At 37.9% G+C, this 18250-nt stretch overlaps 2 protein-coding genes across 2 annotated transcripts; both read left to right on the top strand.

Annotated features, from left to right (window-relative positions):
* Positions 1-2645: 2645 nt before the first annotated feature.
* On the top strand, positions 2646-10168 carry pnp4a (purine nucleoside phosphorylase 4a). Its single transcript, XM_006782938.2, has 7 exons — positions 2646-2770; positions 4852-5015; positions 5665-5768; positions 6573-6748; positions 7010-7200; positions 9441-9520; positions 9643-10168. Exons 1-7 carry the CDS (start codon positions 2748-2750, stop codon positions 9793-9795), a joined length of 891 nt encoding a protein of 296 aa, XP_006783001.1. The 5' UTR covers positions 2646-2747; the 3' UTR covers positions 9796-10168.
* Positions 10169-13841: 3673 nt separating this feature from the next.
* On the top strand, positions 13842-17754 carry LOC102789760 (uncharacterized). Its single transcript, XM_006782939.3, has 5 exons — positions 13842-13916; positions 14499-14662; positions 16577-16857; positions 17344-17427; positions 17541-17754. The coding sequence occupies exons 2-5, from the start codon at positions 14547-14549 to the stop codon at positions 17669-17671; spliced, it is 612 nt and encodes a 203-aa protein (XP_006783002.2). The 5' UTR covers positions 13842-13916; positions 14499-14546; the 3' UTR covers positions 17672-17754.
* The last annotated feature ends 496 nt before the right edge of the window (positions 17755-18250 follow it).

The raw sequence follows: 18250 nt of genomic DNA, 5'->3' as shown, positions 1-18250 counted from the left end.
AGTATGAGCATGCAGCGTTTAAAGCGTGGAAGTACTGACCTTATTTTGAGTTTGATTCCATAAAAAGTGACAAAAACATTAGTGTCCGTTGTGCGTGGGAGGAAAACTTCTTTTTACAGCGAAAAGAACCCATAAACAAGCTCCGAGTGTGCAACGACGTAATGGGAAATTCACAGAGAAACTCGCGGATTCTTCCACTGACCGCTGCGGCACACCTGCACCAGGGTAAACCTCCGCCTACCCCACTCCTGCTTTACAGGTGAAAATAGAGCAACAGGACCGCTAGTCTTTGATTTTATTTATTTTCTGCTGTGTTTTACTTGCATCTATTTGAAAGACTGAGTGTAAACACAAAAAATATTTTATTTTATGTGCTGGAATGTGCAGAAAATAGGTTAAAATGTTAAACTAATTTCTTCAAGTCAGAGAATGGTGCATATAATTTAATTTTTGCTTGATGCATAAGTTTTAAAAAGAGACTTTTCCATTTGATTACATTTTGTATGATGGATTATGCAGAAAAAGTAGAATTGGGTTGAAAAATCTATCGCTTTATCACCTATTCAGGTTGTAAATCGTGTTTTTAAAAAGTAACTAAGTAACTAAGTAATTAATTACTTTTGAAAATAAGTAATCAGTAAAGTAACGGGATTACTTTTTTGGGGAAGTAATCAGTAATTAGTTACTGATTACTTTTTTCAAGTAACTTGACCAACACTGATAGTGACTATATTTCAGGAGTTTCTTAGAGACACCACATCCCAAATGTAATGGGAATACCTCCTATAATTAAACAGATAAGAGAATTATTGCTCTCTGACCTGTGGTAACTAACCTGTCTATGAACTATGTAGCTTAATTAGCTTCCTAATTGATCCTGTCTCTATGAAAGGTGGATTTTACCCTTGGGATAGCAGCACAAACGAAAGATTTTGGATGGGAAAACACTGAAGTGCTCGTGTACTGGGTTAACAGCCTAAATGCTAAAAAACATTGCTGGCATATACCAGGTAAGCAATTTTCAGTGAATCACATGAATACCATCTTTCGGTATTTAATTCATTATGTTCATGATTTTAATGCTGGAAGACTTAAATAAGAAGAGTATACATTTTTCTATTGATAAAAAAATATATCAGCTTGCTAATCCAGCCTTTAGAAAATTACCTAAAATTCAGCTGCATGTTATGTGCTATGAAAGAAAATCTCAAAGTAGATAATTCCACACAGAAAACCATTTTATTAGCCTGATAATTCCATTAAAAATGCTCCGAAAGGGAACCAAGAGACGATGTCAGCATGCTTGTCTATTATAGCAGCCAAAAAATAGTTAGTCCTTCTTAAAGGCTTTTAAATTTATGGATGCTTGATGTGTTTTTTTCTACAAGACTGTAAAAATGTGAATTTCATAGCTGAAGTTCGATTTTTTTTTAGCACGGGAGTCTACTGGCTATTAGAGCAACTGCAGTTTGTGGCTACACCTTTGGGTTAGTTTTCTTTAGTCCCAGAGTTTGCAGCTTGGACAGAGTATCTGAGGATCTGATAGGTGAAGTTATTTTGGCAAATTTGACCTAACATTAGAACATATGATTCTTTCATGTTTGGGTTTAAAGAACCCAAACCCTTTTATATCATGAAACACTTGTTAGAAAGCTCAACTTTCTAGGATACAGTTTTAGAGCAATTTCTTGAAGATGATTTTTTAGACATGGCCAATGAATGCAGGGAGGTAAGGCAAAAACAAAGTAACGGGCAGTTTTAACATGCTTGAAAGTTTTTAATAACCACATTGTTGGTGCAAAACTATTTATCTTTGCTATCTTTGGCTTTTTTTAAAATAGATTCTACTACAGAAATGGGAACAAATGATGTGTTTTTGTGACAAGCTGCTAGTAACAAAGTGCCTAAAGAACCATTTAAAATTGGTTCTTTGGTAAATTTTCTGTTATGTGTAGACACAACACTGGTTTATCCCTTGAGTTCTTTTTGAATGAAAAATAAAACATTCATCTGAAAATAGGCAAACAAAACTCAAAATGGAGTAAAAAAATGAACCAAAATCCGCCAATTGCCAAACAAAAAACTTTAAACACCTTTAGAAAGGCTGAAGAACCAACATTTAAGACCAATTTAGAAATTTGCAATAATTCTGGTTCTTAGGAATCAAACTATGAAGTATTAGGGGTGACTCAATAATGTTGCATAGGGATGTAGTTTAAAACACACCTCTATGTCATAGTAATGACAGGGTTGTTGTCTTGAGTGGAAAGCAGCTGGAATGAATGTCCAGCCTCTTAGCAGCACTTTATAATACCAGTGCTATAAATACTATTATTGTTTGTATACATAATGTATTAGCCATTTGTTTGCATACTGTGCAAACATCTTAAAGCGTGAGTATGTTCAAAGGAGTCACAACAGTCACTACTGTGTAAGATGGAACATCAGGAATTACAGTAACTCTAATGTGAAACAGCTGACTTCAGAAGGGGGGGGGGGGGGGGGGGGGTCTGCTTGTGTAACAAACAAAAAATAATTTGCGTATCCACACACACATTCACTACTACAACACGGCTGCAATTGGCTGCTACTACCAATCAGGAGCATGTGACCATGTGAATATGTAGGCTGGTCGGCATCAACCGGCTGCACTCGCACCGTCTCTTTGTCCCACACACACACGCACATACACATACACACACAGACACACAAACACACAAACTAACAGTAACGGAGGCTGCTCCATCATGCACAGCAAAGAGCACATCAGGTAAGAAACTTTTTTTGTTGTGTATTATAGGTAATAATATTGTCTTTTTCTTGATACAGTGCCATTAGGTAACTAAGTCGTGGTTTCTAAACTTTTTGTGTGAGGACAGTGTTGTGTTATTGTATGTTTGTGATTTTCTGAGACCTGAAATGTAAATGTACATTTTCACTGATTTATGTGAAGAAAATCAAAGAGAAAAGGTATTATATTTTTCAGCATGCTTAGCTGTTAATCAACTTTGAGCATCTTATTAGGCTCATGAGCTACAACTTGGTAGACCTGGTAACATGTCTGTTGTTACACAATTCATAGTCATTTAGTTTAGTGAATATTGAGTCATTTATTTAAAAAAAAAAATACACACACACACAATACTACAGCCTTAAAATTGAAGAGAGAAGAAGAGTTGAAAGGATCAAGTCTATGGAGAAATAATAAGTTATTTTAAATATATTTTTAAGGTCCTTTACTGATTTATTTAACAGGTAAAGTGTACATTAAGAAATAAAGATTAAAAGACAGCAAAGATGTAGCTTAATTTTCATTGGCTGTCCTTGGTGAGCTTTTTAAATCTTACTTTTTTTTCTCAAGCGAATTTAATTGAACTGCTGCTGGAGTGTTTTAAATTCCTCCTTCATCTGACACAGAGGTCTTTCAAAAGACTGCAGCTTTGGATAATGGCTATGGATAATTAATGGAAGTTGACCACCTAACACTTTGTCTAACATCAGTCACAAAGATGGAAAATCTGTACCAGCTCATACCACAATAGTGTTCAAGTTCTTCATTTTATCTTATGTGATTTATTGAGCTCTTCATTCATAACTGAGTTCTTTCTTTTGGTCATTTTCATAATCTTTTCAATCCATTTTCTTTCTCATCCTTTGGCTGCTGTAACAAATAAATGTTCCCAATTTTGAGATAAATAAAATATTTATTTACAAAGTGTTTAACCTGACTGTCCACCCAAACTGAATGATTCAAAACATCTTTTACATCCTTTTAAAGATCTGCGTTTTTCATACTTAAGTTTTCGCTGAAATATTTCTATAAAGGTGACCTATTATACTCATTTACAAATCCTTGTTTCTTTTTCTGGAAATGTGCATGATTCACAGTTCAAAGATTATCCTTATTTATGTTAATCTGTGAAATGTTGCAGTTCTCCTCCCTCAAAAAGCTAACTTGCATATATGCTGACTTCATTATTTCAAACTGGAGCATCCTCTGTTGTTTATATCTATATGAGAAAAGGCCCAAAAGTGATTTTGTTTTTGTTCATTTGTTTTCTTTATTTTGATTAAAACTTGTTGTGAACTGAAAATTTACATATTGTGAAGTCTGTGTAGGTTCTAAGTCTTCCAGGTAATGATAGAAGCCGCTTTGATGAGAGGCAAAAGATCTTCAAAAACCTAAAGACGTCAGGTTGTCTTCTTTTTAAGCTCTCAAGAAATATTGTGAAATTGTTGGCAAACAGTTGCCTAATGTCAGTCACTTGGAGTTATGTTTTTCTCCATCTGAGAAATACAAACAGTCTCTGTTTGTGGCCTGCATATTTCCCTGAGAGACGTAGCTGCCTTTTTATCTGCTGTGCGAACTGTTTTTACACAAGTTGACTTCATCTGTTGTTGGGGACTGAGAAAGTGGTGAGAAGTGAGTTTAAAAAAAAAAACAGCTTCCTGCAATAACTCAAAATGCTGCCGGGCAGCAGGGTTAACCGAAATAGTAAAGGTGCAGGACAGGCGGCCAAAAACTGAACTCATTTTAGGTCTTTCAGTGAACTTGGAAAATAATTCCCTCCAATTTCATTATTATTAGTGACCCATATTTTATTTCCCTTCAACATTGAAGTAATTTGTTAAATACTTTATATAGTGAGGCAGTGGTCTTGCAAAACATGAACATAAAAGGCCAGACCTAGTCCAAAGTAAGCTTTATGTTATGGACCTGATCCAAAATGTATTGAGCCTACACAGATCCCAGCAGAGAGGAAACAGCAACAGCAACTCAAACAAGCAAGATGAGGTGAATCATGATGATGTTCCAAAGTAATATTTATTCTTTCTTTTTTGTGTCTGTAGTCATGACGAATACCAGAAGACAGCTGACTGGCTGATGTCCCAAACAAAGCACCGACCCCAGGTAGCAATCATCTGTGGGTCTGGACTGGGCATGCTCGCTGACACATTGAAGTGTCAAGACTCCTTTGCTTATGCTGACATCCCAGGCTTCCCTCAGAGCACAGGTACACTGAATATTCAGGTTAATGACTGATAAATATGCTACATTATTCTGTTTAAAGAACTGGTTCCCATATCTTCTAAATATTAATCACGTTAAAAGGGGATTCAAGGCAGTTTGAAGTTACTATTTGCACATATTGAACAAAACAAACTAACTAAAATATGTGGAAATATATGTGTTAGGAGGTTAATTTATTTTTATGGGAGAAACATCTCCTCACTCATCCAAGTGACTTCTTCAGTCTTATAAACATTACATTTGCATAATGACTCACACTAGCACCACTGACTAAGAATGCACTGTGAGGTCAGTTTCATGGTCATTAAAATGCAAATTAGCCATTGATCAATGGTCATTGATCATATTCTTAATATAACATATTAAGAATATGTTATATTGTTTTATAGGTTCTTTTTTTAATTAAATTGATATGTGGGATTACAAATGTCAGACTGTCGAACAGCAACTTTTTGTAAGTTCACCTGCTGAATTATAGAAAATAAATCCTAAAATTAACCAAGACAAGCAGTTAAATGGTTAAAACCATTTTAATATGAACAAGGAAAGAATGCATGAACTGCCTATATGAAATATATATATGAAGCATAGTTACATCAGAAGTTCCTGTATGTATGTTTTTGTGTTTGCAGTCCAGGGTCATGCAGGTCAGCTTGTTTTTGGGGAACTGAAGGGGAAGACATGCGTGTGCATGCAGGGTCGCTTCCACATGTATGAAGGACACTCTCTCTGCAAGGTACATGCACGCAAATGCACTGATCCTCACTGAAATAATGCATTTCCTTCTGACCTCATGAATCTGATTCAAACCAAAACCCCAAAACTCCCCCAATCCCATGACAGCTCTGTGAAGACGTGTGAACCAAGCCAACCAAACCAACAATTCATAAGTTAACATTTTCTCAAAGATCAAACAACAAATTATAAAACTCTTAAAAAAAACTTATGAAAAGAGAAACAGAATTTTTACAAACTGCACATAATAAGGTTCACATACACCAGGCGCGCGCACACACACACACATACACACTTACACATGCACACACACACACACTCATAGTGAGCTGATTAAAAAAGCTTAGTCATGCACACATGTAACTGTAATTAGCAGCATGAGACTGAACTTGTAGTGTGTGTGTGTGAGTGTGTGTGAGTGTGTGTGAGTGTGTGTGTGTGTGTGTGTGTGTGTGTGTGTGTGTACAGCCGCATGTGAGACGCCAGCCCAAGTCATGCATGGATTTGGTCACATGCAGCCTTTTAGCTGTTCAATGGTGTCATTGTTTCCCTCTATAACCTAGACACACATACACACACACCCACTCTCTTTTTTTGTAATATTAAAAATAACGACACTCCTGTAAATGGAACTCTGTCTAAGCTGCTTTTCAATAACCACATTTCACTCCTGGGCACCATTACTAGACCATCTGCAAGGAAGCTCACTAAAAGCTAGAGGCCTGTGTGCGAGTTACAGCTTCACAGGAGGCTTCTGTGTTTGTCAATTCATTACTGAGGCTCCAACTTCCTGTCTGTCCATCAGACGACCTTCCCCATTCGAGTTTTCAAGCTGCTCGGAGTGGAGACCCTGATTGTCACAAATGCTGCTGGCTCACTGGCCGATGGCTTCCAGACTGGAGACATCATGATCATCAAAGACCACATCAACTTTCCCGGATTGGTCGGTCTGAACCCGCTGTGTGGGCCAAACGATGACAAGTAATTACATGGATGGCTATGTATTGTTGCGACTGTTTTAAAGGTCTTTTTGTGTCTACTGCTCTTTACTGTTGTTGTGAAATTTGTTTTAGGCCCTAGCCTGACCACTATCAGCATGTGAATGTGTGTGACTGTTAGACAGAAAGCATTTAAGCGTGGAAAAAAGTGCTTGTGTGAATGGGTGTCAGTGGTTGAATGAGGTTTAGGTAGTGAAGTGCTATACAAGAACGAGTCCATTTTCGTATTATTTTTTGTTCGCAGGTTTGGTCCTCGCTTCCCAGCCATGTCTGGTTGCTATGACAAAGGTCTACGTTGCCTTGCTATGGAGATCGCCAAAGAGCTGGGTGTAGCCAGTGTCCTGCAGGAAGGCGTGTACGCCATGGTGGGTGGCCCCAACTTTGAAACCATTGCTGAGGCCAGACTGTTGCATCGGCTTGGTGTGGACGCTGTTGGTACGTTCAGTAAAGCCACATTTTCATGGAAAAGCTAAAAATGTAAAGTTTTACTTAAGGTTAGCACCGCACGGACAGCCATGAGATCTTTAAATATCAAAAAGAGTCATCTTCTGCACAAAACGAATGAGTTTTGATTCTGTGGAGAACAGGAAAAAAGACAACTTCAGAAAATGGTACCATTGTTATATTTATTATTTAACTAGTGGCACTTTTTGTCAGGGCTGAGTCATATCAACTGCGATAATACCGGTATAAACTTGTACAATATGAAAATGTCATATTGTCACATCATTGTTATATCACACACAGTGTTTATGTTCTCTAGTGTGCACAAGAACAAGACAAGCCCCAGCATGTCTGAGAGCAGGACGGACTCAAGCGCAGACTATGAATCACAATAAACAGTTCTTTACTCACACGACACCGAGTGCATTATATACAGGTGGGGAAGAGGGGATCCAGGGAATCCAGAGGTCCACGAGGAAAGACAGGAGAACGGGGTCCTCACTCTCGCACACGGCTCCACACGCTCGCTTCCAGTCAGCTCACTCCACACGGAAAACGCACACGCCACACTGCAACTGCCACACTCATGAACTGGGTCTCAGGACGGGGCACAGAGAATCTATATACAAGGACAAATTGTCAATACCAAACAAAGCATGAAGATAAATCAAAATATTTCGAAAGCTAAAATTCCACTAACGAATGTTGCACAATAGTCCAGCAACGAAGGACTGACAGCTGCTGCCTTAAGAAGTGACTGGTAAACAGGATGATGAATCTCTGGGGAGTAATTGCTTGCAGGTGTGAGGACCAGCCCATTATGAGCTCTGCCTACATTTATGCCTGGTGAGATCAGACATCACCATTTCCGATGTGAATAGAAAACACCTACATGTGTTAGACTGTAAATCTCCCCTAATGCTCGATTTATGCTTAGTGCCAAGTCCCTAAACCAGCGGTCCCCAACCCCCGGGCCTCGGACCGGTACCGGACCGTGAGTCGTTTGGTACCGGGCCGCGAGAGTCGAGGCTCAGGTGTGAAATGTATAGTTTTCAGGGTTTTTATCGGTTTTCAGCGTTATTTTTGTTATCGTTTTTATCGTTTACTCGGTTTTCCTGGGTCTTTTCACGTGTGTTATGAATAAATCTTCTTTTTTTCGGTACCGGTACTAGTTTTATTTTGTTGTATTTATCCGTGACACCTTAAAGGCCAGTCCATGAAAATATTGTCGGGCATAAACCGGTCCGTGGCGCAAAAAAGGTTGGGGACTGCTGCCCTAAACCACAGAAGTCTACTCTCTGCACTGGTAACTGTTGTGGCATTTGTTACAACCACTCTCTTGTTATGCCCATTATAAATATGACCCACATCAGCTCTTTGGAACAACTGGAAGCACTCTTGATTTTCCTACATGGCCTTTCATTGCATGTTATGAACTTTTTCCTGTAGCCAGCCCTTAAACTGTGCCTTTGGTGAGGAGATAAACAAGTTACAATCAAGACAGTATGCTCACAGGATAGTCATTAGATAATGGAGATAACAGTTTTAAGGCCAGAGCCACCAAACTCTTGGCAGGTCACAGAGTTTGGTGGCTCTAGACTTTACTGATGAAATTGCTTTTTTTCCCCTCAGTATTAGTTAAGTATTTGTGAGAAGATGTGACCTATATCGATACATGCTTTGTGCGGTCAGCTTTGTATTCTACTAAGAGAAAGATCTTAGAGATATGTGTCCTCATTAGGGATTTGTGTTGGTTTGTGGGGTTTTAGTCTCACATGTATATTGTTAAATGGTGATTATGAGACAGTGTGTTTCAGCTATTTTACAGAGTAAAATGAAAGTAACGAGTAATGAGTTTGTAGAATGAATTACTTCTTCCCAGCACTAACTAAGTAACGTAATGTGTAATGTGTGATAATTATTTTTTTGAGTAACGACTCCAACACTGATCACAACAAAGGTGGGAAATACCTCAACAAACATGCACAAATATTTGATCCACAACATAATAACAGAATCGGAATCACTAAATTTTTATCAGTTCCCTCCCTGATCCCACTGCACTAAAATCAGATAATCTCACTCCTGTTATCTGCCATGTTAACTAAAATGCTCTCTATTTATAGGGTTGAGTGGGAAAATTTGTTGCTGTAGCATCAGTATTATCATCAGTTGTTTCATGACTAGTTTTAATAACATCCCCTGGTCTGTTTTGGGGGTTTTTTTTTTAGGTATGAGTACAGCTCCTGAGGTGGTTGTGGCAACTCACTGCGGTCTGAGAGTCTTTGGCCTCTCTTTGATCACCAACAAGGTAATACACATCCGAGTCATTGATCAACAAACTGATTAGCTATAACTGTGATCATTTGCAAAGCTGCAGGCTACAAAAGTAACTCTGTTACAAAGACTCTGTGATATTTCATTTTGCTTCAGGTGGTGAAGAGTTACGAGGACACGGAAAGCGTGAACCACGAGGGCGTCTTGGAAATCGGCCGGCTGCGCTCTCACACCGTGCAGCAGCTGGTGACTGAGCTGATCGACAGGATGGAGATCAATAACAACGACAACATTAATAAATCTATCTGAAAAACGTACAATCACACAAAAACACATGAAGATTGTGTACATATTTCACTAGTGCATTCACAACATTTTTAGCACTTCTCCCTGTTTTGTTTTGCTGTAATTAAACTTTATTTATATCAACATGGTGCCTAATATTCTCCATCAGGGTAAATCAGAGTTTAAGTATTCTTTTATGATATTTGACTTTAAATCCTAAAACTTTATATACCAATAACCGCTGTGTTTGAAGGTGCTTTAATATGAAAAACATGAGACACAGTTTTCTTTTTGTATTATTATCTTGCACATTTTTGTTGTAGAATTGTATGTAATGTAAAGTATTAGTAAAGTATGTCACGGATTTCCTGATTGATGTTAATTGGATTAAACAAACTGCCACATCTAACGCTTTCTGTTTCCTACTTATTGTGATTAGCTCGTTTGGGTAGCTGCAGTTCCACTATTGTCCAATAGATGCTACTGTAATCAACCTGTAAATCAAGGATATTTTACATGACAGGCCACCGGACACATCAAGAGGGCCAGATCAGTGAAACTCCCCTTTCAGCGTAAAGAAGTTTAAATACACATTTAATCCCTGAGATATATTAATTTAAGACAAAGATGCTCAATTTCAACAGTATGTCTTTCTACATGATAAAGAAATGCTGCTGCTAAATGAAAAACTGGTCCACACAACACATACATTACTATAGCAGATATTGAAAAAACAGGAATGTTTCTGTCATTTAATGTTATTACTTTATTACTTTGGTATACTATAAATGGCCACGGGGGAGGTTTTTATTAGCAGAAAAAGCTGCAAAAGTTATGGAAATACAGACAAAAGTCCCAAATGTATGCCCTGCTTCACATCTTTCAAAGCCAACCAGTGGGACAGAATGGAGTCTGGCTCCTTGGCCTCATGTTTGACATCCCAGCTCTAAATGAAATGAAGTAAACTGGAAACCAGTTTTGCAGAAATAAGATCATAAGATCATTAAGACCAGGACTTATATTTTGCAACAAGGAGAGAGTTTTATATATATATATATATATATATATATATATATATATACATATATGTGTATATATATATATATATATATATATATACATATATGTGTATATATATATATATATATATATATATATATATATATATATATATATATATATATATATATATATATATATATTAGGGGCGCAACGATACTCGTATCGATATCCAACCGTTCGATACAGTGCTTTCGGTTTGGTACGCATATGTATCGAACGATACAACATTTTTAATTTATTTTATCAACTTTCCTTCTGACGATGCTGTCTGTGTTGAGCGCTCAGTGGATCTGCGCTCGACAGTGCAGCCTAGGCGGAGTAGTCGAACACAGATTCACTGAGCGCAGGGCAAGCTAGCTAGACAGAAGTTAAGCTCGTTGCAACATGGCAAATTGAACCTCCCCCACCCTCATTCAGATCTGGCGTTTGGAACTATTTTGGTTTTCATGTGACATATGACCCTGAAGGTAAGCGTGTCATGGACAAAAGTAAAACAGTATGTTGGATGTGCCAGCAATGCTCAATTGGTGGGAACTAGTGTGTTAGCGCAGTTAGCTCGTTAATGTGTTGACGTCTTCCAGCCCCACTCATGAGGCGATCCGCGGTAGCTCGTTAACGGAGATTTGCCGTGTTGTGACCTTAACGTCATTTCAGATTAACGCTGACAGCACTAGTGGGAACACAACCAATATGACTGCACATTTACTCCGACATCATCCTAGTGCAAAGACAAGTGGAAGCAGACAAAAACAAGCACGCATGCTACAAACTTTACCCGAGTCATTTAGACAGCCGTTAGCACATGATTCTCCTTATGGGGACCTGATATGTTTAATATGCTGCTGAGAATATAGCCCAGAAGAAGCGTATAGTATAGCTTTTATTTTGGAAAGAGACATTTCTCCATAATAAACTCTCTTTTCCAAAGATGAGTGATTCCTCAATCAGATACAGGGCTCGCAAAATCGCTAGCCCGACGTCCTGGGGCTTTTTTCCAGTCGGGCTACCAAAATCTATCTCTGCCCTGCCCGTCGGCCTATCGTAGGAAGGAAAAATATATGTCAATGCTTTTGCATTCTTTCGGAAATGTAGCTGGGTAATTATGTCATTGGCATCGGCCACTGTCAATATGTGACATACTGAAATCGCGTTTGAATTTGCGCTTGTTTTTTGCTTTCACTTTGCAATCGCGTGAACTGTGTATAGAAAGCGACAGTACTGATTGGTGAGTGATGATAATTTGCGCACCAATTCCTCTGACATCGTCTTATCAATCGTTAGCTTACTATGCAAACATGACAAGTGAAATCTCCTGCAGCTTAAACATGTGAGAGGTTGATCGCGCAGAGAATCGCTGAGCGTTATGTTAGTGCGTGTGTAAAAGCAGCAGGATATATATTTTAGTTCTGCTGAGCCAAATAAGACAGGTCAGGGTGAAGAAGTGACAAAACGGAAAGGTTATGACAAATCAGACTATAAGGCAAAAAGAAAGTGCAGCTTTATGGTTTCATGGACAAAAGAATTTCTGTGGCTGCAATATGACGAGCTAAATAACCAGGTCTGCACATAAGTGGTCCGCAGGTGCGCATTCGCTGTCAAAATAAAAACCCGCACAAGATAAGAAGTTGCAACGCGTGTTTGCGTACATAAGATTTTAAGGAAGAGGACAGACATTTGTTTAGAACTCTTAAAGATGTCGAAGAAGCTCCTTTAAGCAATTACTGTGATGTTCCTCCACCTCCAAAGAAATGTCAGAAGGAGTCCGAACCACAAAAGAAGCACGTATTCTCGGAAAAGTGGTTGCAGGAGGTGAGCTGGCTTCAAACAAATGATGAACGCACAGAGATGTGGTGCAGAATGTGCCGTGAAAATTTAATAAATGACAAATTAATAAAAAGGCATGAACATTTTTTTTGTATCGAAAAAATATCGAACCGTGACACCAAAGTATCGAACCGAACCGAACCGTGAATTTTGTTGTATCGTTGCACCCCTAATAAATATATATATATATATATATATATATATATATATGTAATAAAGTGCAGTAAACCTGGAAATCATTAAGAAAATAAACAGCTATTTGTTAATGATATCAGAATCCTTTTATGGCCATAATTATTGTGAACCAAAAACAGATAAAAAAACAATTTCACAAAAAGCAAAACTACTTGTAAAACACACAAAGCCTAGTTCACCAACAACTGATGACAAAATAACACGCAAGGTCAGGTTCTAATGCATTACATGTATTTGGCATTTTGTAATAAGGGTAAAAATAGGTATCAACACTCGGCCCACATCACACCAATTCAGCCCTGGCTTTATAACTGAATCGAAACACCGTGCCTGGAGCATGAGTTTTCAGCTGAGTAATCCTTCTGCCCTGCTTCCTTCGAATGGCTTAACAATGACTCCAGACCAAACATGTGACTAAACCACTCCAGATACATTCCCCTTTAAGCTCTAATAATTTTAACCAGAAGAACACTAGTCAAAGGGAGTACACAGACCAATGTAAAAAAAAAAAAAAAAAGGAAAACAAAAGTTACTTTATGATTATGAATAGTTTATGAAAGAGGTTAACAGATTTTGAATGCAAGTTCGCCATCAAGCAATTCTCTGCTGTGAGTCAGTTGGTTTTAGTTTTCATTTGGTGAATCTTTTCATGAAACTGGGATAAAGATACAAAGCTGTTTCTCATTTATGATGTTTTGGTATTTGTATGTTCACACCTGCACTAATAAACTACACCCGTGTGTGTAATTCAGCCAAATCACAGCTTCTTTTATTGCAATAAAAACAAAAGCCAAAAACTACAACAAGTGCTCCAAAAATGTGCAAACATTAACACGTGGAGCCTGCAGTATGCCTCGGAGTCATGTTTATTTTTCATGTTTTCACATTAGCCATGTGCAGATTATCATTGTCACTAACCATGACTATCAGATGAGTTCTGGCCTGGGGAATTCAAACAGAATGTTTACTTTCAACTTTCTAAGAATGGCACAGTTTTAAAAATTTCTGATCATTTCTAAGCAACAGAAAAAACTACAGTTGCAGAATACCAACAACGGACATCGGTACGTAAACAGATTAGCAGAAAATGCTTTACAGCAGTGACTGATATGTGTACATGTGATAATACATTTATTTTAAATAGATTACAAGTGTAGAAGCGTGCATTGTTCATAAAAACAACTACAGGCTATTAGTGGCTAGTGAACTAAGACTGTAAAGTGTGTCTCCCCTCTTAATGCTGCCTGTGACTGAAGCATCTTTGTATGTTTTTCAATGTGTCTTTGCTTTCTTTTCAGTCACATTGCTGCTTTTGTCACCATTAAAATTTTATACATTTTCTCATGAGGATGAAATTGATAGCTTTAAAGAAGAAAGAAAGAAAAACATTATTCCCATAAAAAAGTAATTTAGGGCATAGATTCCTTAAATAGAATAAATCTTTTTACCAAAACACCCTAACATAAGGCCTTCAGGTGAATCAGATGATCTTCATCACCAGATAAAGTGTCGTCACATGTCATGAAAAATTGTAGAGCTTTCTGATTTGAGGGCTTTTTACATTTAGTCCTAAGAATTAAAGATCTAAAAAAAATGTTCATGTTCAGTGTTTTTCTACCTTTTCTACCTCTCAAACTGTTGTTTAGTGTGGAGATCTGCATCACATTGCTGCTGCCTGCTTTCCAAATATCGCCATGACAGTGCCTGAGCAGGTGACCTACGAAGTCTTCTGTTTATCCCTGGCAGCTCTAGTGCTGGCTGTGATTGAGCTCTTGCTGCTCTGTTGCATCCTCAAACAAATCAGAAACAGGTAAAAGCAGCTGCCTCATAAAAATCAGCCGCTCAATTCTGCAATTCAGAGTTATTTAGATTTACACTGAACTACTATTCTTCTATGTTTATTTTAGAAGTCACTTTAAACCTTCAATTATCAATAATCTCTGGTGTTTTTAGCGTGGTTCTTTTTGCAAGAACATATGTTTGTACAAACTGCTTTGATACAACTTTGGCATTGATTTTGACATTTCAGATTAGCCAAACTCGCTCTCCTATTTTTGACAAGGCACAATTCAATTCAATCCAATATTATTTATATAGCACCAAATCACAACAACAGTCGCCTCAAGGCGCTTTATGTTGTACAGTAGATCCTACAATAATAGATACACAAGACACTGGAGTCTTTGTATGTAATATTACAACTACCATGCTAAGCATTAAAACCACAACACTGGCTGACTTAATTCCCAGTTTGTGCATTTCTTGCAATGGTGCAGCTAGCTCTAAACAGGAGTCATAGGAGTATTACAGTGTAAATAAGATTCATACATCTCTGTTAGACCCAAAGTATGTGACTGCTTATAACTGAGGTGGCAAACAGGAAATTTAGCCAGGTAAAAGAATAAAAACAGCCATTGTTGTGACACTTTGACTTGAAACTTGACATGGCACTCAAAGACATCCCTTTGTAGTACATATGGCTATCGACATGATTCGTGTGTCACAGTTGAGCCTATGTCCCACCTACTGCAGTTCCAACACAAGAGCTGTTGTATGAAAATACTGTTACTTAGACCAAATTATAATTTCAGCTTTGATTATGATCACTTGTTATTTCTAAGAATACCCAGGTCCTTGTATTGAAACTGGATTGCACAAATGGTGAGGATTTGTTTGGATCTGTGTGTCTGCCTTAAATTCAATAACATGTGACATTGCAGGCAGCATTTATCCCTTCAGTGCTCACACTGAGGCCGAGCCTTAGTCAGAAAATGAATAGTCCTGGTAAGTAGGGCAGCCTGACATTAATTCAGCAGATGTAATGGTTGACCCAAGCATGACCAGTCTGGTGACGTCAGTCTTTGGCTTGCATACTGGAGATGTGTAGACACTTCAAGACTTGTTGAGGTGGTGCAGTGGTTTCCTCCCACAGTTGAGGAATCTAAACTGAGACTGTCTCGTTCTATGTGTTAGCCTAACTGGTGATCTGCTCAGGTCTCAGGCAAACCTTTCATCAGATGGGGTAGGCTCCAGCTTACAGCAGCCCTCTACAGGATAATGCCAGTATATCGAATGGATGGATATTAAATAGATTTAAGTATTTGGTTAAATGATATCTTAGGTTAAAATTATGACTTTTAAAGGAAATCTCCTCTGCTGTTGGTCAGTTTTTCCCAGGCTGGTTTACTAGCGTAAAAATGAATGAAAGTAGTGAAGTTAGTGAGCCCATGTTTTCTCAAAATGATTTTCCATTTACAGTGAATGTTTTATAACCTTTTTTATAGTATCTTACTGTTGGTATTACTGGATAATATAGTCCAAATTACAAAAATCTGTTACATTACAGATACCAACGTGGAACTGACTCAAGGGGCCATAAAGGTCTGGCTGTCTGTTCAGTGGAAAAAAAGGAGCCTAAAAGTAACTTTGAGCAGTGATTAGTCTTTCCCATATCCACTGACCTTGCTGTGTGTTAAATAGCCTCTTACTGGATGGCAGGATTCAAGGAGAATATGAAGGTGTAATTACCCTTCAATGGGCTTTTTAAACTAGTATAGTCTGATTGGATGGATCCAGAGGACAGAGCTAGTTCTTGTGTTTCTTTTTCCAAGATGAAACAAATTCTCTAATTCAGACCTTAGGGAATATAGCTACAACAATGTAGAGACCACAAATATTGATCATCTCATTAGGTGTAAAAAATCGGTTGGATCTGATTCCTCAGAAACATCACCGAGATGCAGATCTCAGCAGACCAACCTAGTCGTAAACTGACTGTCAGAACCAAGCCCGACCATGCAGACCAGCTGCTGGACCACCTGCTGGACAGAGTGTTTCTCCAGGGGAATGCAGGACTAGCATCTGGAGGAGAATCCCCAGAGGACGTTGAATCACAAACTGGAGGAGAATTCAAGAAGGAAGTTGGATTAGAACCTCAGAAGAACCTTAGAGAAGGATCTGGATCACACCCAGAAGCTTCAACATCCACTTCTCATCCTCAAAGAGGTAAGTGTTACCAAATTCACTTCACTTTTTCATTGTCATAAGTAGTTAATATGTAGTCCAGAAATATAAATACATTTTAAAAAATGATAATTAAGTTTAAAAAGTCAGGAATATATGTTTAGTCATCTGAATAACACAAACTAAAATGTGTCACAAAGTTGAGCTGAAACCCCAAAATGGCTTCAATAGTCCTGAAATAGGTTTGAACTGCAAGTATTAAAAGGACTTGCAGAGTCATTTGAACTGGCATGCAGTGAATTAAGTCAGACTGAATCAAATCTGTGATTTGGGGTAGTACAAATACTGATTAATTTCTTCCAGAGTTTTAGTTGTTCCTTATTGACAGTGTGGAAGCATCGCCACCTCCTGTAACTAAAGGGAACTGCAGATTTTACAGCTTGGACTAATCTGGAAATACATACCGAAATGCTTCAGATAAGAAACTAATTTTGACTGAAGACTGATCCAGATTGTTCTCTCATGCAGCTGTGAATCCTCTTCATAACAGACTGCAGCAGTGGTTCCAGGTGACTGCTCCTGGTCAACATGAGAAAAAAAGACATTTCAAAAGTTTGTATGAAATCCAAATTACATAAATCAAAAACTCAGCTGTTATTATATTTCCACATATTAAGTGTCATTTATTCATATGCTTATTTTTGCTTTAATATCCTTCACTCCAGCTGCATCCCATCAAACATCTTCTGTGGATCAAACTAACAACACGTACTCGCAGCAGTACCATGACTCCCAGCATGGCTCTTCCTCATCTAAGGGTCCTTCATCCACTGCATCCTCAGAGGAAGACAAGTAGCACAATGGGACAGAAGATTAGAAACACAAACACTGATCAGATTCTGAAAGAATCTGTCAAATAAAACAGCAGAGCATATAACAGTCATGTTGGCGACCTCACTAACACGCAGCATTAGAGGAAGAATTCTTGTTCTTTACTGAAGTTAAAGGAGTTACACCAAAATCTATAAATATCAGTTGTCTTTCTTTTAAAATGATCATTTAGAAATCTAATTTGGAATAATGTACAGCAGTATTAAAGGTGCCGAGTACAGAAAAGTGAGCATGGTATACAGTTATACATAAAATATGGTAAAATATGATACCAATTTTTGGGATAAATAAAGTTGGTAAATTTCTGTGTTACAGCAGCCAAAACATTAAGCGTAACCTAGCACACTAAATCATAATCTAAAAAGAATACAACAAAAACTAAAGTGTGACTAAAATACATTAATGCATTTGAAATACAATAATGATGAGATCATTATCACTTATCAATGTGTGTGAATGTATCTGAAGCATGAATGCAGCATGGAAATGTTGTCCTGGGTTTCAGACACACTGGGTTTTCTTGTTCTGTCTCTTCCCCATGTTA

This window comes from Neolamprologus brichardi, chromosome 5, assembly GCF_056152115.1.
Source record: "Neolamprologus brichardi isolate AB-2024 chromosome 5, ASM5615211v1, whole genome shotgun sequence".
Lineage (NCBI taxonomy): Eukaryota > Metazoa > Chordata > Actinopteri > Cichliformes > Cichlidae > Neolamprologus > Neolamprologus brichardi.
Note: the sequence above shows the minus strand (reverse complement) of the source record. Positions and strands in the feature narration are given on the sequence as shown.